Source organism: Mustela nigripes, chromosome 14 (assembly GCF_022355385.1).
Source record: "Mustela nigripes isolate SB6536 chromosome 14, MUSNIG.SB6536, whole genome shotgun sequence".
In the NCBI taxonomy this organism is placed as follows: Eukaryota; Metazoa; Chordata; class Mammalia; order Carnivora; family Mustelidae; genus Mustela; species Mustela nigripes.
Genome location: NC_081570.1, coordinates 103,839,506 through 103,855,951, shown reverse-complemented (window position 1 = coordinate 103,855,951; position 16,446 = coordinate 103,839,506). Strand labels below are relative to the sequence as shown.

At 34.8% G+C, this 16,446-nt stretch overlaps 1 protein-coding gene across 1 annotated transcript; it reads right to left on the bottom strand.

The window, feature by feature from the left end:
- Positions 1–945: 945 nt before the first annotated feature.
- LOC132002124 (olfactory receptor 1052-like) lies at positions 946–14,929 on the bottom strand. The gene is made up of 2 exons (XM_059377117.1): positions 14,917–14,929; positions 946–1,907 (listed from the first exon to the last, which is right to left on the bottom strand). Exons 1-2 carry the CDS (start codon positions 14,927–14,929, stop codon positions 946–948), a joined length of 975 nt encoding a protein of 324 aa, XP_059233100.1.
- Positions 14,930–16,446: the final 1,517 nt, after the last annotated feature.

Below are 16,446 nucleotides of genomic sequence, written 5' to 3'. Positions count from 1 at the left end.
AAGTTCAAACACTCCCTTAGCAGCATGAATTTTTCTATACAAGGAGAAGTACAGAAGTAGTGCTTATTAAAGTCCTTAAAATCATTATCCACCAGGGAAATGCAAACCAAAATTGCATTGATATAGTACTTCACACATACTAGGATGGGTGTGCCAAAAAGAACATATAATAATAATGTGTTTGTGAGGAGGTAGACAAATTAGAATCCTCATATACTGCTCACTTTAGTAAGGTAAAATGGTGCACTGTTCTGAAAACAACTTGGCTCTTCTTCAGAATGGTAAACATAAGGTTATCATTTGATCCAGCCATTCCACTCATAGGTATAAATTCCATAATGATAAAAATATATGTTCACTTAAAAGTGGTACATAAATGTTTATAGCAATATTACTCATAATAGTCAAAATGTGGAAACAAAAAAAATGTGTATTAAGTGATGAATGAATAAGTAAAATGTGCATATCCATAAAATGGAAATCATTCAGCAATAAGAATAGATGAAATACCAATACATACTACAAAATGGATGGGATTTGAAAACACCCCAAGTGAAAAAAGCCAGATACACAAGGCATACACTATATGATTTTATTTATATGAAACATGTAGAATAGGGATATCCATAGACACAGAGAGCAGATTAGTAGTTTTCTAGTGCTACTAAAATGGGCAAATACATGGGGGTGATTTTTTTTTTAAATATGTGGGTACTGGATTTTTTTTTTTTTTGGAGCAGTGATGGATTATGAAAATGTTCTCATATCATATTGGAGAACACAGGGAATTTTAGATCACAATGTGTGAAATGCTTGGTACAGGTGTAGCTTGTTGTCCTGGTGGAATGGAGCATTACAGTTGTCAGAAGATCCTATATAGACACCACTGGGCTAAAAGGCCCATGTTTTTATTATGTAAGGAATTTTTCAGAATGAAAACTTCATCTAATTGTTGATCTCATTAGAGAGTCCACATTCCCTAGTTAACTTCCTCAGGGCACTCTTGACCTCTTTGTTTCTCAGGCTGTATATGATGGGGTTCAACATAGGGGTTATAACACAGAAGAACACAGAAATAAGGATATCCATGTCCAGGTTGTAGCCTATGTTGGTTCTGTCATAATTGAAATTGGCCGCTCCAAAGAAGACCACAACCACGGTAAGGTGGGATGCACAGGTAGAGAAGGCCTTGCTCCTACCCTGAGCAGAGGGAATCCTAAGAATGGCAGAGATGATGAATATGTAGGACACTCCAGTAAACAGGCAGGGACTCAGGCCAATGGTGGCACTGGCCACATGGAGCACAGATTCATTCAGAGAGGTGTCTGAGCAGGAGAGCTTCAGGAGCAGTGGAATGTCACAGAGAAAGTGGCTGATTTGGTTGGGTCCACAGAGTGTGAGTGTGGCTGCCAGTACTGTGTGTGTCACAGAATTCACCAGCCCACACAGCCAGGACCCAGTCACCAAAAAAACACAGACCTTCACACTCATGAGGACTGGATATTGAAGAGGGTGGCAAATGGCTACATAGCGGTCATATGCCATAGCAGCCAATAAGACACCCTCAGTGCCAGCACATGTCACGAGGAAGAAAATCTGGGAAAGGCAGCCCTCATATGAAATGGTCTTCTTCTCCCGGAAGAAGTTCACCAGCATGACTGGAATGGTGGTGGATGTATAGCAGATGTCTAAGAAACTCAGGTTGCTGAGGAAATAATACATTGGAGTGTGGAGAGCAAGACTGATTCTAGTGGCTGTTATTATGAGCATGTTCCCTGCAACTGTTGTCAGGTAAACGATCAAGAAAACCAGGAAAAACAAACCCTGTAGTTTGGGGTGGTTGGAAAATCCCAAGAAGATGAATTCCGTCACGTCTGTTTGATTGTTCATTTCAAATGGTGTCAGAGCTACAAAACAATGAGGTTTGTAGGAAAGTCTTCAGAGAAATCACAACTTCTCATTCAACAAATCCAGCCGGTTCAGGCCTTGGGACTGCCCATGGATTTATATCACTGTTGGTGGGTGAAAATAAATGGTCAAACCAACATTAAAATGTTGGTCAAATCCAGCAATAAGCCATTAACCTCTTCATTAGAGCAAACTCATGTAGCTTGATCTCATTGTCTTAGTAATATCTGCGATTGTTGCCCTTTCTGGTAAGCATCTCATTTTTCTTTCATTTTTTTCCCCAAGAAATAACATTCCATTGCAAAATTCTTTTAAATGTAGAAAGACAGGGGAACCTGGAATGGCTTAGTCATTAAGCACCTGCCCCCAAGGGTCCTGGAATTGAGCTCTGCATTGTGCTCCTTGCTCAGTGGGAAGCCTGTTTCTTCCTCTCTCTCTGGCTGCTGCTCCCCATGCTCGTGCTCTCTCTCTGTGTCAAATAAATAAATAAAATCTTTAAAAAAAATAAATGTATAAAGACATAAGTAAAAATCCAGTCACCTGTAGAATCAAAGCCAGTGGTACCTTTTGGTATTCACAATCATAGTAGTGGTTTTTTGTTTTTTGTTTATTTTTTGCAGTTATGTAAATCTTGATCTCTATTTGTTGCTTTAAAATATTAAGAGCACTTGTTATGATAAGCCCTGGATGATGTATGGAATTTTTGAACCACTATGAAAGTGATAACACTATGTTAATGATACTGGAATTAAAATAAAATATTAGAAGCAAAATTTCCAAAATTAGAAAGGAAGAAGTAAACTATCTCTATTCACAGATGACATGATCCTATGTATACAGAAAATACCCAAGAATCCACAAGAACATTATTAGAGCTCATAAACAAAGTCAGCAAAGTTGCACACACAAATATCAGTTATGTTTCCATATATTAACAATAAACAATCCAAAAAGGAAGTTAGGAAATCCATTTCATTTACAGTAATATCTAGAAGAATTAGGTGCTTACAGTAAAATTAGGTGCTTACAGTAAATCTTACTGAGGAAGTGAAAGGTCTATATACTAAAAACTATAAAACATTGCTGAAAGAAATTAAAGAAGACAACTAAATAAAAAAGCACCTATATTAATGGATGAAAGGACTTAATATTGGTAAGATGTTAGTACTATCCAAACTAATGTATAGGTTCAATGCCATCCATATCAAAATTTTAGTATCCTTTTCCCACAAAAATGGAAAAATCAGTCTTCAAATTCATATTCAGGCAAGGAGCCCTGAATAGAACACCAGGATACAAACACCTGTACAAACACATACAGACACCTGTACAAACACATACAAAACAAAAACCTTCCTTTTATGAAAAAGGAAGAATGACTCACATTTCCTGACTCCAAAACTTACTACAATTCTACAGTAATTAAAACAGTATGGTATTTGCATAAGGATGGACATACAAACCAATGAAATAGAATGGAGAGCCCAGAAATAAATTCTCACATAAATTCTTACACATATAAAATGATAATCTCACATGTTCAACTTTTGTTGAAAATGACCATTCAATGAGGGAAAAGACAGTCTTTTCAACAAATGGTTCTGAGAAAAGTGGATATCCACATACAAAAGAATAAAGTGCACAAAATTAACTCAAGATGGATCAAAGACCTAAACTTAAGAGCAAAAACTATAAAATTCTCAGGAGAAAACATTGAAGAAAATCTTTATGCTATTAGTTTTGGCAACTATTTTATGGATATGACACCAAAAATACAGGCAACGAAAGAAAAAATATAGATAAATTGTACTTCATCAAGATTAAGAAAGTGTCATCAAAATACACTAGCAAGAAAGCAAACAAACAACCTATAAAACAGAAAATAGTTGCAAATCATATATCTTATAAGGGACTCATATCCAGAATATATAAAAAAAACTCCTAGAATTTAACAATAATCAAAAAAGAACTCAATTCAAAAATAATCAAAGGACTTTAATAGACATTTCTCCAAAGATAATATACAAATGGCCAATAAGAACATGAAGAGATGCTTAATATCATTAGTCTTAGAGAAATGCAAATCAAAAGCATGAGCTACCACATTTCACCTATCAGGATAATTATAATGAAGAAAATGGAAAACAAAATATGTTAATGAGGATATAAAGAATTTGGAACCCTTCAGGAATTGTTGACAGGAATGTAAAATGGCACATCTACTATGGGAAACAGTTGCCAGTTCCTCAAAAAGTTAAACATAGAACTACCATATGACCCAGAAATTCTATTCCTTGGTACATATCCAAAAGAATTGAAAACAGGGACTTGAACAGGTGTTTGTATCCTGGTGTTCATAGCATTATTATTCACAATAGCCAAAAACAACTTAAGTATTCATTGAAGAATGTTAGGATAACATTTTGTGATATATGCTTATAATGGGCTGTTATTCAGCCATAAAAAAGAACAAAGTTGGGGCACCTGTGTGGTTCAGTGGGTTAAGCCTCTGCCTTCAGCTCAGGTCATGAGCCCGGGGTCCTGGAAATAAGCCCCGCATCAGGCTCTCTGCTCAGCAGGGAGCCTGCTTCCCCCTCTCTCTCTGCCTGCCTCTCTGCCTACTTGTGATCTCTGTCAAATAAATAAATAAAATCTTAAATAAAATTTTATTTATTTATTTGACAGAGATCACAAGTAGGCAGAGAGGCAGGCAGAGAGAGAGGGGGAAGCAGGCTCCCCGCTGAGCAGAGAGCCTGATGCGGGGCTTGATCCCAGGACTCCGGGATCATGGCCTGAGCCGAAGGCAGAGACCCTAACCCACTGAGCCACCCAGGCGCCCCAATAAATAAAATCTTTAAAAAAAAAAATAAAGGAACAAAATTTTGATATATACTACAACATGAATGGATCTTGAAAATATTATGCTGACATTATGCTAAGCCAGACACAGAAAGGCAAATATATGATTTCACTTATATTATGTGCCAAGATTTAACCTCAATCAAACATTGCATGTTTCCTGAAAAAATAATTAATACAATTACTAGCTTTCTGTTAAGTTATCCATTCTGATAGGTTCACAGCCGTTCAAGTATGATTTCTGTACCTTTTTCAATCTTGGATGTGAGGCATCTTGAGCCAGATATCCTACTTTCACTTATTAGATGTAGATGGTGGCTAAGTCAGCTGGACTCCTCTGTTTCCCAGTTTGATGACTGCATTCTCAAGAAGTAGCATGACATGATATAAGCAATGTGCCCTGTATATAATAGATGTTCAATCAACTGTAGTTATCATGGCTATTATTTGTAATCCATACAAAAATATTTTAATATATTTTCTTTGACTCTGCTTTCAAAATTGTATAAATATGATCACTTTTCAATATAGTCACTACTGATAACCCAGTCCAAGCCACCAATTTCTCTTGCATCAACAACTACAGCAGACTTCCACTTCCTTCCCCTCCCCGTTCCCATTTAATTTGTCTCCGACACAGCAGCAGCAGCCAGAGTGAATTTTTATAATCTAAGCTAAATTATGCCACTCCTAAACTCAAAACCTTCCAAAGTTTTTCCATTTCACTTATTTGAAATCTAAAGATCACACCTTGGCCTACGAAATCTATGGGATGTGGCCTCTGACTGCCATTCTGATATTACTTCCCACTGTTCTTCCCTTTTGCTCACTTAGCTTGAGCTACACAGAGCTGCTTTCTGTTTTTAACAACACCAAACACCTTCCCATTTCGAGGGCTTGTACTTGCTATTTCCTTTGCCAGAAACATTTTCCCTCCAGATATTTGCTTGTTCTATCTCCTATTTTCACTGAAGTTTTTCCTGAACTGTTACAGTCTCGGGGATACTTTTTCTAACAATTCTATTTAAAATAGAAGTCACATCACTTTTTATCCCCTTACTTTGCTTTACCTCTTTTTGTGGTACTTATGCTACACTTGGCATGAAATTATTGATATATTCACTTCTGTTTGTAGTATAAGTTCTATGAGGCCAGAGGCTCAGTTTTGGTCATTTTCTATCCCTAATACCTAAGAGAGAGCCTAGCATACAGCTTATGCTCAATAAATATTTGTTGAATGAATAAATATATCTATGTTTTAGGTGACTATGGAATTTATTATATTTCCTGTGAGAAAATCTAGTCTAATTCTTTTCCATTTTGCCTACTTATGCTTAATTATTGTTCCATATATCTCTCTCCTGACCTGTGAATATCAACCCATCATGCCAATCAATCTACTTTAATCTTTAGAGTACAAAACTTTACACATTGGGAATAATTAACATCTTACTCTATATTGGCTTTTTTTTTTTTTTACAATTTTATTTATTTATTTGACAGACAGAGATCACAAGCAGGCAGAGAGGCAGATAGAAAGAGAGGAAGGGAAGCAGGCTCCCTGCTGAGCAGAGATTCCCAATGCAGGTCTCAATCCCATGACCCTGGGATCATGACCTGAGCCGAAGGCAGAGGCGTTAACCCACTGAGCCACCCAGGCACCCCTCTATATTGGCTTTTATATAATAAATTATCCTCATTAGTAAGAAAGCAAACATAAAACCTAGCTTATTTTTATTTTTCTCATATAAGTTATCAATTACAGCAAAAGCTATCTTGTTAGAACCCCAATTGATATGTTACTTGATTAACTTTTAAGTGTGCCCCAAATTTGTCTCTCCAAATTACTGAAGAGACAGAAGGATTTACCAAATTATTTAATCAGCAACCTTGATCTCTTAACCTGAAGGGCAGCCTCCCTACAAACATGTTCAATCACATTAAACTGGAAATCATATTCTCAGATGCTGTCTTGTTGAAAGCAGTGATCTCTCTAAACCCTAAAATATCTCTAGCCCTCTCTACCTTAAAATCCTGCACTGGCCAACATTCTCTATCAAATGAAGTTCAAATTATTTTACATGGGTTCAGAAAGAAATCCAGATTTGCCAAGTTTTGAAATGTACCATTTTGGGGGCTTTCTTTTTTTATGTAAAAATATTTTATTTTGGTAAATTTTCTAGCAACATGATTATGTGAATAGATTTCTAAGGCTACCGCCCAAGGCTGTAGAAAAAGGCTTTTGTAAACCACAGCTTTGAAGCTTGTTCCAAATGCAGTAATGATGGAGATAGCATACTACACTGGTCAAGTTGTGAGCTCTAGAGTTAGATTTCTTAGGATCAAAACTCACTTTTGTCATCCTTTAGTTATGAGATTTTGGGCAAGTTACTTAGTCTCTGCTTAATATTTTCATGACTAAAATAAGGATTGAAATAAAAGGGCTCATGTCTGAAATAGAATAATAAAAAATTCAAAATATAAGTGGGCAAATATAGCATCTAAAAAATAATTTTAAAAGACTCTAACCATTTAGAAAAAAATAATAGCATGCATTAGAGAGCTTATAACATAGATAGAAATGAAATATATAACAGTAACAACACAAAGGTTGGATGAGAACATGATAAAATTTTGTATTTTTCTTGCAACATATATTGTCATAAAATATTAATTCAAGGTAGACTATATTAAGTAAATAATGTATAATAAAATACATAGACTAAGCACTAAAAACTAATACAAAGTATATCCAAAAACTGACAGATGAAATGAAATAAAACAAAAATAAAAATTCAATCCAAAAGAAGGCACCAGGGGGTAGATGGGACAAATGGAAAACAAATAGTAAAATATTAGACTTAATTCAACCATATTAGTAATACCAGGAAATAGAAATAAACTAAATATTCCAATAAAAAGAGATTGTTAGACTGGATTTAAAAATAAACCAACCTTACCCCTTTTCAAGAACTGTACTTTACATGTAAGATCTTGGATATGTTAAATAAAAGGATGGGAACAAATACAGAATTTAAAAGAAAACATCAAATAAGTTGATGTGTATGCTTTAAGATAGATTGCCAAAAGTAAAAAGGAATGTTTATAATAATAAAAGGGTCCATTTATCAAGAAGAGAGAAACAATCTGAGGGTTTTGGAGGGGCAGAGGGTGGAAAGTTGGGTGAGCCTGGGAAGTTGGGTGAACCTGATGGAGGGCACGTATTGCATGGAGCTCTGGATGTGGTGCATAAACAATGAATTCTGGTACACTGAAAATAAATTTAAAAAATAAAAAATAATTAAAAAGTTAAGAAAATATAACAATTATAAAAGCATCTAATAACAAGGGCATGTGGGTGGCTCTTTCATTAAGCATCTGCCTTTGACTCAGGTCATGATCTCAGGGTCCTGGGATCAAGCTCCGCATTGGGCTCCCTGCTCAACAGAAAGCCTGCTTCTCCCTCTCCCACGTCCCCTGCTTATGTTCCCTCTCTGGCTGTGACTCTCTCTCTCAAATAAATAATAAAATCTTTTTTTTTTAAAGCATCTAATAACATAACCAAAATATTGACAACAGAGTTGGGCAAGTTCACAGTCACAATTGAAGATTTTAATACTCTTCTCTCATTACAAATGATAGAATAAGTAAACAAAAAATTCAGTAATATAAAATGTATTATGATAATAGCATAATCCTGACACCAAAATGTGATATGGTCCTTATAAGAAAATTACAAGCTAATATCTTTCACAAATATAGACACAAAAATTCTGAACAAAATATTATCAAATCACATCCGGTAGTAACTTAAAAAGGATAATGCACCATTAACAATTATGGTTTATCCCAGGAATATAGCTTGTTTTCCAGTTAAAAATCATTGGCATCCTCATACAAATAGAATAAAGGAGAAAAACTGAACATCTCCACGTTCACATTTGACAAAATGCATTTGAAAAAGTCGTCACCCATTTGTAATAAAAAAATCAAACAAACTGGCAATAAATTAGGACTTCTGCAATCTGGTTAAGTATCTACAAAAACCTTACACATACTGTCATACTTGGTTGTGACATATTCTGCGTAATATGTAAAACAAAACAAGGATGTTTACTCTTATCTGTACTTGAAATTATACTTGAGGTTCTAACCAGAGCAATAAGGGAAAAACAGTAAGACAAAACTATTCGAAAGAAAGATGTCAGCCTGTTTTAATTTACAGATGTCATAATTTTGTCTGTATGAAATTAAAAGGAATTAACAAAATAATATTTAAAAATCAGAGGAAGCAAGGTCAGTATACAAAGATCAATTGCATTTCTATAACCAACAAACACTGGAAATGTAATTTAAAATAATATCATTTACAATAACTTTAATTATCAACAAGTATATAGGAATAAATTTGACAGAAGATTTACAGGATTTCTCTATTGTAAAGTACAAAATACTGCTGAGAGAAATTATAGACAAAAATTATCTTCCAGCCTAAATGCAATCCCAATAAAAACTTCAGTAATTTTTTTGAGAAAACTCCAAGCAGAGTCTAAAATTTATATGGAAAGTTAAAGGATCTAGAATAATCAGGAGAACAAAAATAAAGTTGGAGAACTTATACTTCCATATTTCAAGAGTTAGTATAACTTTTAAGAGATTAAAATAGTATGGCATTATTGCAAGAAAAAACAAATATATCAATGGAACAGAACAGAGAGTTTAGAAATGGACCGACAAGATTAATTGATTTTCAGTTACTAAAGCCATTCAATACAGTAAAGAAATATTTTTTAGAAAAGGAACTGGAGCAACTATATGTTGCCACTATGTACATATATATATACACACACATATACATATATCAGACATACATATTTGAATATGTGCGTAAAAAATAAAGAATTTTGACTCCCAAGTTAAAGGAAAAATTGATAATCCTACTTCATGAGAATTAAGAATTTTGCTCTTCAAAAAACACTATTAAAGATAAATAGCAGTCTAGAGACAGGGAAAATATTTATCTCACAAAAGCATCATATTCAAAATATATTTTAAATAATTATAAGTCAATAACAGAAACACCAAAGACAAATGAACAAACCAATTGAAAAATGGAGACATGAACAAATACTTTACAAAACAAGACAATTAAATGGCCAGTAAATTAGGAAAAGATACGTCAACATTAGGTAAATGTAAATTAAAACAAAATGAAATAGGTTAAAGAGGATATTCTTTCCTGTTCCTGATTTTAGGGAGAAAGCATTGAGTATTTTACCATTAAATATGATGTTAGGTATAGATTTTTTTCAGAGATGTCTTTAACAGTTATGGAAGTTGTCAGCTATTCTTTAATGAAAGTTTTATCATGAATGGATATTAAATTCTCTTGAATGATTTTTCTACATCTATTGAGATGTATTTTCTTACGGTCCTACTTCCAGGATTCCAATTATATGTATACTTGGTGTTGTACAATAGTGCTCAGATATTCTGGAGTTTTTGTTTTTTGTTTTTTTACTCTTATTTCTCTTTGAGTTTTGGCTTGGGTAATTTCTTTGACATACTGTCAAGCTCCCTGATTTTTTTTTCAGCCGATGAGCCCATAGGAAGCATCCTTTATCTCTGTCAGTGTTTTTTCCCGTCTTGCATTTCCATTTGATCTTTTATTATTCTTTCCATCTGTCTGCTGAAATTACTTGTCTAATCTTGCACATTGTCCATCTTTTCCATTGAATCTTCTAGTCTATTAATGACAGTAATTTAAAATTCCTTCTCTGATAACTTTTTACATCTCTGTCATATTTGAGTCTAGTTCTGATGTTTGCTTTGTCTTTTTAGACTGTGTTTCTCTTACCTTTTTGTATACCTCATAATTTTTATTTTGAAACCGGAAATGTATAGAAGATTAGAGACTGAAGTAAATTTGTGTGTGTATGTGGGGGGTCGGTGCTTGGAGATGAGCATATCTTTCCTCCTGCTAAGTCTTTACTGTAGGAGTTTGAATTAATGAAGTGAGGAGCTGGGCTGAATTGGGTTTGTCATTTCTATGGTCACCTGTGCACCACAGGTTTCAAATGATATCTTGAGCTTACAGCTAGGCAAGTTTGCCAGAATTTCTATTTTTCTCGATTTTATTCCCTGCTTGGTTTTGGATTTTTCTTTTATACTGCTAGCCCTAGAGATAATCTGTTTAATGAATATTTTCCATCTGTACTCAACAGTTAGTTTTATTTATTATTTGTTAGTGGGCTGGTGGGGAATAGGAAAGAAGTGTTGCCTAATGTTCTGGTCAACCATTAGTCTTGAGTTCTGTGAACCTGCGTCTTGGGGTATGGCCTTGCCTCTTCCCCAGCTGCCAGTGCTGGGCCTAACATATATTCCTTCTCTTCCCTGAGGGAGAGATGTTTTGTCTCTGTCCCTTCCCCAGCTGCAATGTTTTTCCACAGTGTCCCAAGGTGACAGGTATTTTCTGTTGCCTTTGCCCTTCAGATTACAGTTTTATTTCTGTAAGAAAAATGTAGTAAATGGGAAGAAGTTTTGGGAACAACTGTTACTTCTCCCACCGTCCTCTCCCAGATAGTCTCTTTATTTTTGAAATTTTCTGTTGAATGTTTCCTGGTCTTCACTGTGAGTATGTGGTGGAGTTCGTGGAGGAAAAGAATGATGGTGAAAACCTTCTTGTCTATGTTTGCCTATGGCCCCCAGGGTCTTCTCATTCTCATACTAGCCCACTCTTAGTGTTTAACAGTTCATTAAATTCACAAAGAAACTGAATCTTATCAGTTTATATGGTATCTGATGACTTCTGTTCTAGGTTAAATAAAAAATTCTTGTATCCTGTTTTCTCTGTCAGAGGCTGTATCTCCCCAGTTTTCTGTTTACTATTTGCCCTGAAACCTCAATTCCCTAATAGGTTCAAGAAAAGTCATTTGTTTGCATTATGTCCAGCTTTACAGTTATTGTTATAATACTGGAAACCAGACTTCTTCTAGCTCTCTAAATCTCAAAGTTGAAACTGGAAGTCTATACAGCCACTTTTTAAAATAATTTGGAAGTTTTTAATAAAGTCAAACATACAATTATTCTATGAACCAGAAATTCCATTCCTAGGTATATAGCCAAGAAAAGTGAGTGTATATGATCACAAAATGATTTACATGATAATGTTCCAAGCCAATTTTTTTAGTAATAATACAAGCTGTAAATGGTTTGCCTATCAACAGGAGAATGGATGTAAAAGTGTGGTATATTTATGCAATGGAATAGCACACAGTTATTTAAAATACTGATACATGTATAAATACTGATGAATCTAAAACACTTTTCTTTAATGAAGGAAGACAGACATAAAAAATTTGTACTGTATTTTCTTAAAAGAAGTTCAAAAATGGGTAAAACTTATCTATGGTAATAAAGTGAACATATTCATTACACACATATTGTGAACATATAATTACTAAAACATAATAATTACTTCTGGATGACATTGTTGGGAAAGGCGCATTAAGGAATTTTCTAAAGTGAGGGAAATGTTCTATATTTTTATTTGGATAGTGATTCCATGAGTTCATATTTACATAAAAATTCATCAACCTGTACACTTAAATTGGAAGAGAGAGAAAAAGTACAGAGGGAAAAAAAAGAGCAAAAACACACTCAAGGGACTGCACAAGAAAACTATTGCTCAAAACCATTGACAGGGGAAAAGGAGAGGGCTACAATACTGTCATTTTTCTATAAACAGAAGTTTATGTCATAGCCAGGTTCGCCCCTGCGGAGCTGGGTGGTGCTCTGGTGCAGGAGTAGAGCTGAGCCCCAGCAGTGGGCAGCCTGAGGATCCCCAGGGTCACACAGGGAGAACTGATTCTGCTGCTTAGAGTGCATTTAGAAGAGGTTATACAGCCTCTCTGCAGGCAAAGGACACTGTGGGCGCCATTGAGCTATACCAGCCACCAATATAGAAACAAACACACCAGTGAGGGCTACAACTCCCCTACAACAACTCTCAATTTGTTTCCTACAGTTAAATCTCTTACAGTTTGTCTCCCTCTCTGTTTTTTAAAATCTTATTTTATTTTCCTTCCCTTCCCTTATGTTCATCAGTTTTGTTTCTTAAATCCCCAAAATGAGTGAAATCATATGGTACAACATTTTAATTTTTAATTTTCTTCTTTTCTTTCTCTTTTCTTTCTTTCTTTTTTCTAACAAGCATCTCATAACAAGAAGACTAAAAGACACCTAGGATCTAGCTTCCTTTATGTATTTTATGTTACCTTATTTTATTTTTAATTTTTTTGATTTTTATTATTTATTTATTTAATTCTTTTTCCTTTTTTTCCCTCTGAAAAAAAAGCATGCGGAAAGACTGTGTCAGACCTGTCCTCAGCAAACTTAACAAACAAACAAGTAAAAAAACAAAACTGAGCAGCCCTCCAACAGAGATCTCAAAAAATATCTTCTCTTCCCTTATGGGGTAGCAGGGAGTCTAGATATCTGGACTGTTTGGAAGCCAGGCTTTGGTGTGAGAATGGGCAAGAATGACTGCAGAGTATCCACAATGGCCCATAAATCACATTCTAGGTGAGGGTAGACTGGAAACAGGCAGCACCTGGAGGGTAACGGCCTGTGTTTTAGAAAATTTTGAGCTTTGAGAAACTCGTTAAATATCTATAGATCTAGAAGAAATATATATATATATATACCCATTCACAGTATCTTCTATGTCATTTCAATGGAGTCATAAAATTGTGAAACCCACCTCTAGAGTCCTTTATAAATAATGTGCCTTTAGTTAAAACACCTTTGTTCAATCCAAGAAAGTAGTCTGAGAACTAAGACCAGATCAAAATAAAATGGTCTGTAGCTGAAGCTGTGGGATTTTGAAGGTTGGAGAAGATCCATGGAGCAATAGTACACAGAGAAGGAGCTTGTTCTGAAGCTCCTTTGAATATGATGGGTGGTGATGCCATGGTGAGGGCACTGAGTTAGTTTAGGTGGGCAGGGATCATTAATTAAAACCTGAAATAAATGAGGCACAGCAAGTATGGGGAGGGAAGATAGTGGATTAAGATAATGTTGAGTGTTAGGTACCTGTGAGATATCCACAGCTGGAAAAAAAGATTTATCTTTTTTTTTTTAATCTTTTTTCAGGAGACAGGGTAGACCTGTCTAGAAATGAATTTGAGAGCAATGGTATTGAAGGTGGCTGTTGAATTCATAGGCATACATGAAATCAACCAAAGAGAATACATGGGTGAGAAGTCTAAGGTGGGGCTCTCGTAATCCCCACAGTTCATAGGAAGTATGGTGGACAATGTGTCCAAGAAGGAGGTTTGCCTATATTCATCACCCTCTATAGGTTAGCTGTGGGCATCACTTCACAGTAAAGCAAGATTAGGGTTGGCTTCATCATCTGTATGTCCTCTTAGAAAACCTTTATGTGATACTTGTGTATTATTCTTTATTTTTCTTTATCAACAGCATAGATAGATTTCACTTCATTAAAATTCAGTGATACGCACTTTCTCTCAGCTCACAATATTGAAAATGTAGAGGTAAAATACTTTTTTACAGGTAAATACTTAGGTTTATTAACAGAAAGAAATGAAATCCTTCACTGAAGGTGGTCCCACAAAGAGAAATTGATGTATGACCTATGTATAACAAAACTGTAAAAGTGAATTCGAAATGTTTAAGGATTTTAAAAAATATGGTCCTTGACATTGGGGAGGGTATGTGCTTTGGTGAGTACCGTGAAGTGTGTAAACCTGGCGATTCACAGACCTGTACCCCTGGGGATAAAAATAAATGTTTATAAAAAATAAAAAATTAAAAAAAATTTAATAAAAAAATATGGTCCTTGAGGTTGTATACACTGCTTATTTTAGTTGTTTTAAACCACGATTTGAAGTCCATTCCTGAGGAACATATTGATGGAGCATTATATACACACACACATGCGTGCACACATGTAGGAGAATCAGAACCATACTAAATTCTTTTTTTTATCTGACTACTTTAATATTTTTGTGAGCCCAGAAGATGTAGTGAGGAATGACATGTGTTTTGTTTTTTATATTCTTTGTGCTTATGCTGTTTTGTATATAGTAACAATGCTGTATCAGCACCATCATCATCAAAACTCACCGTTAATAAGCATCCCTGATACACTACAGTTTATGTGATACTCTGAAACACTTGCCTTTTGGAATTTACACAGTACTGCATGTGAATAGGCAATCTCAGTCTCAACCCCTCTGCTTTATGAGAATGACCTTTCTCTCCATTTTTAAGTGAGGCTGTGTTTTGTCAGAAAAAGAGGTTAGAGGGTAAACCTTTACAGGCTGGCTCTATTCACAAAAATGTCTAGCTTGAAAGAAATCTTGTTGAATGTAGTTTAAAAGAGGTATGTTTTTCTTTAAAGATTAAAATAAGTTCAGTATAACCCACCTAAACAAAAAATAAAACAAAGCTCTGATAGGGTAACTAAGTGATGGGCATTAAGGAGGGCACTGATGTGATGAGCACTGCGTATTATATGCAAATGATGCATAACTGAATTCTACAACTGAAACTAATGGTTGGATTTAAATAAAATTTAAAAACTAAAAGATAAATATAACTCAATGAGTTACTTTGGAAAGAAGGAACATTTTATACATAACTGAATTCAACCAGAATCTTTCAAACCAAATAGTGAGAAGAGACACACAAAGTAATAATAACTAGCACTTACAAAATGTTTTGCTGACTAATCTTAGGGGTTTATTTCCTTCAAGGAAACAAAATAAGTATAATATAAACCAGGATAGTTGGTGTGATTGTGAAAACCTTAGAACACACAAGGAAAACATCTATTCATATTTCTAGTGATGCAAAGAAATGATTAAAATTGAAATATAATTTTCATGTTGCCAAGTAAATTGCTTATCTACTTAGAACATAATCACACAGATATACACACACAATGATTAGTAAGAGTAGTCAAGATAATTCTTCTAAAAGAACATCCAGAATATTTGAGGTGTTTGTGGCAAAGTTAATTTATTGCTATAAGAGATAAGCTATTTTTGCTTTGCCCAGATTTCTGTTTGTACCCTTCCCCATCATATGGGCATGTAAGACCAGATAAAATATTCAGAGGTCATTAAATAGGCAATGCTTCTCAAAATTTAATGTGCATGTACATCATATGTATTTACCTCAGGCAAATTGGATGGAAATCCCTTTTATCTCAAACTATGATGAAAATGAAAAGATGACCCTGTTCTTACCTACTCCACTTTGGAAAACTTCCTACCAATTTTGTGATTATCTAGTCAAGGCCACCTCAAAGTGGGACACTGTGTTTTCTTGTCCTCTTGTACACACCATTAACACCATCACTATAACTCCCACTTAATGCTAGTTGAACATGTCCTATAAGCCAGGTACTTTTCATGATTGCTCCATGAATTCTCAAACAACTTGAAAGTGTAAGTACTATTATTAGCTCTGTTTGCAGTGAGAGAACAGAAGCTCAAATCTTCAAAAGATCATCCTCGTAGTCTGTTTTGACCTCCCCATACTGCTCTATGAATGATGTGGAATTTGGTTACAATTCCCTTTGGTTGCTTCACTTCAAGTATTTCTTGGTAATCCACTTGGCCAAATTGCCAAATTCATATTGAATTGTAA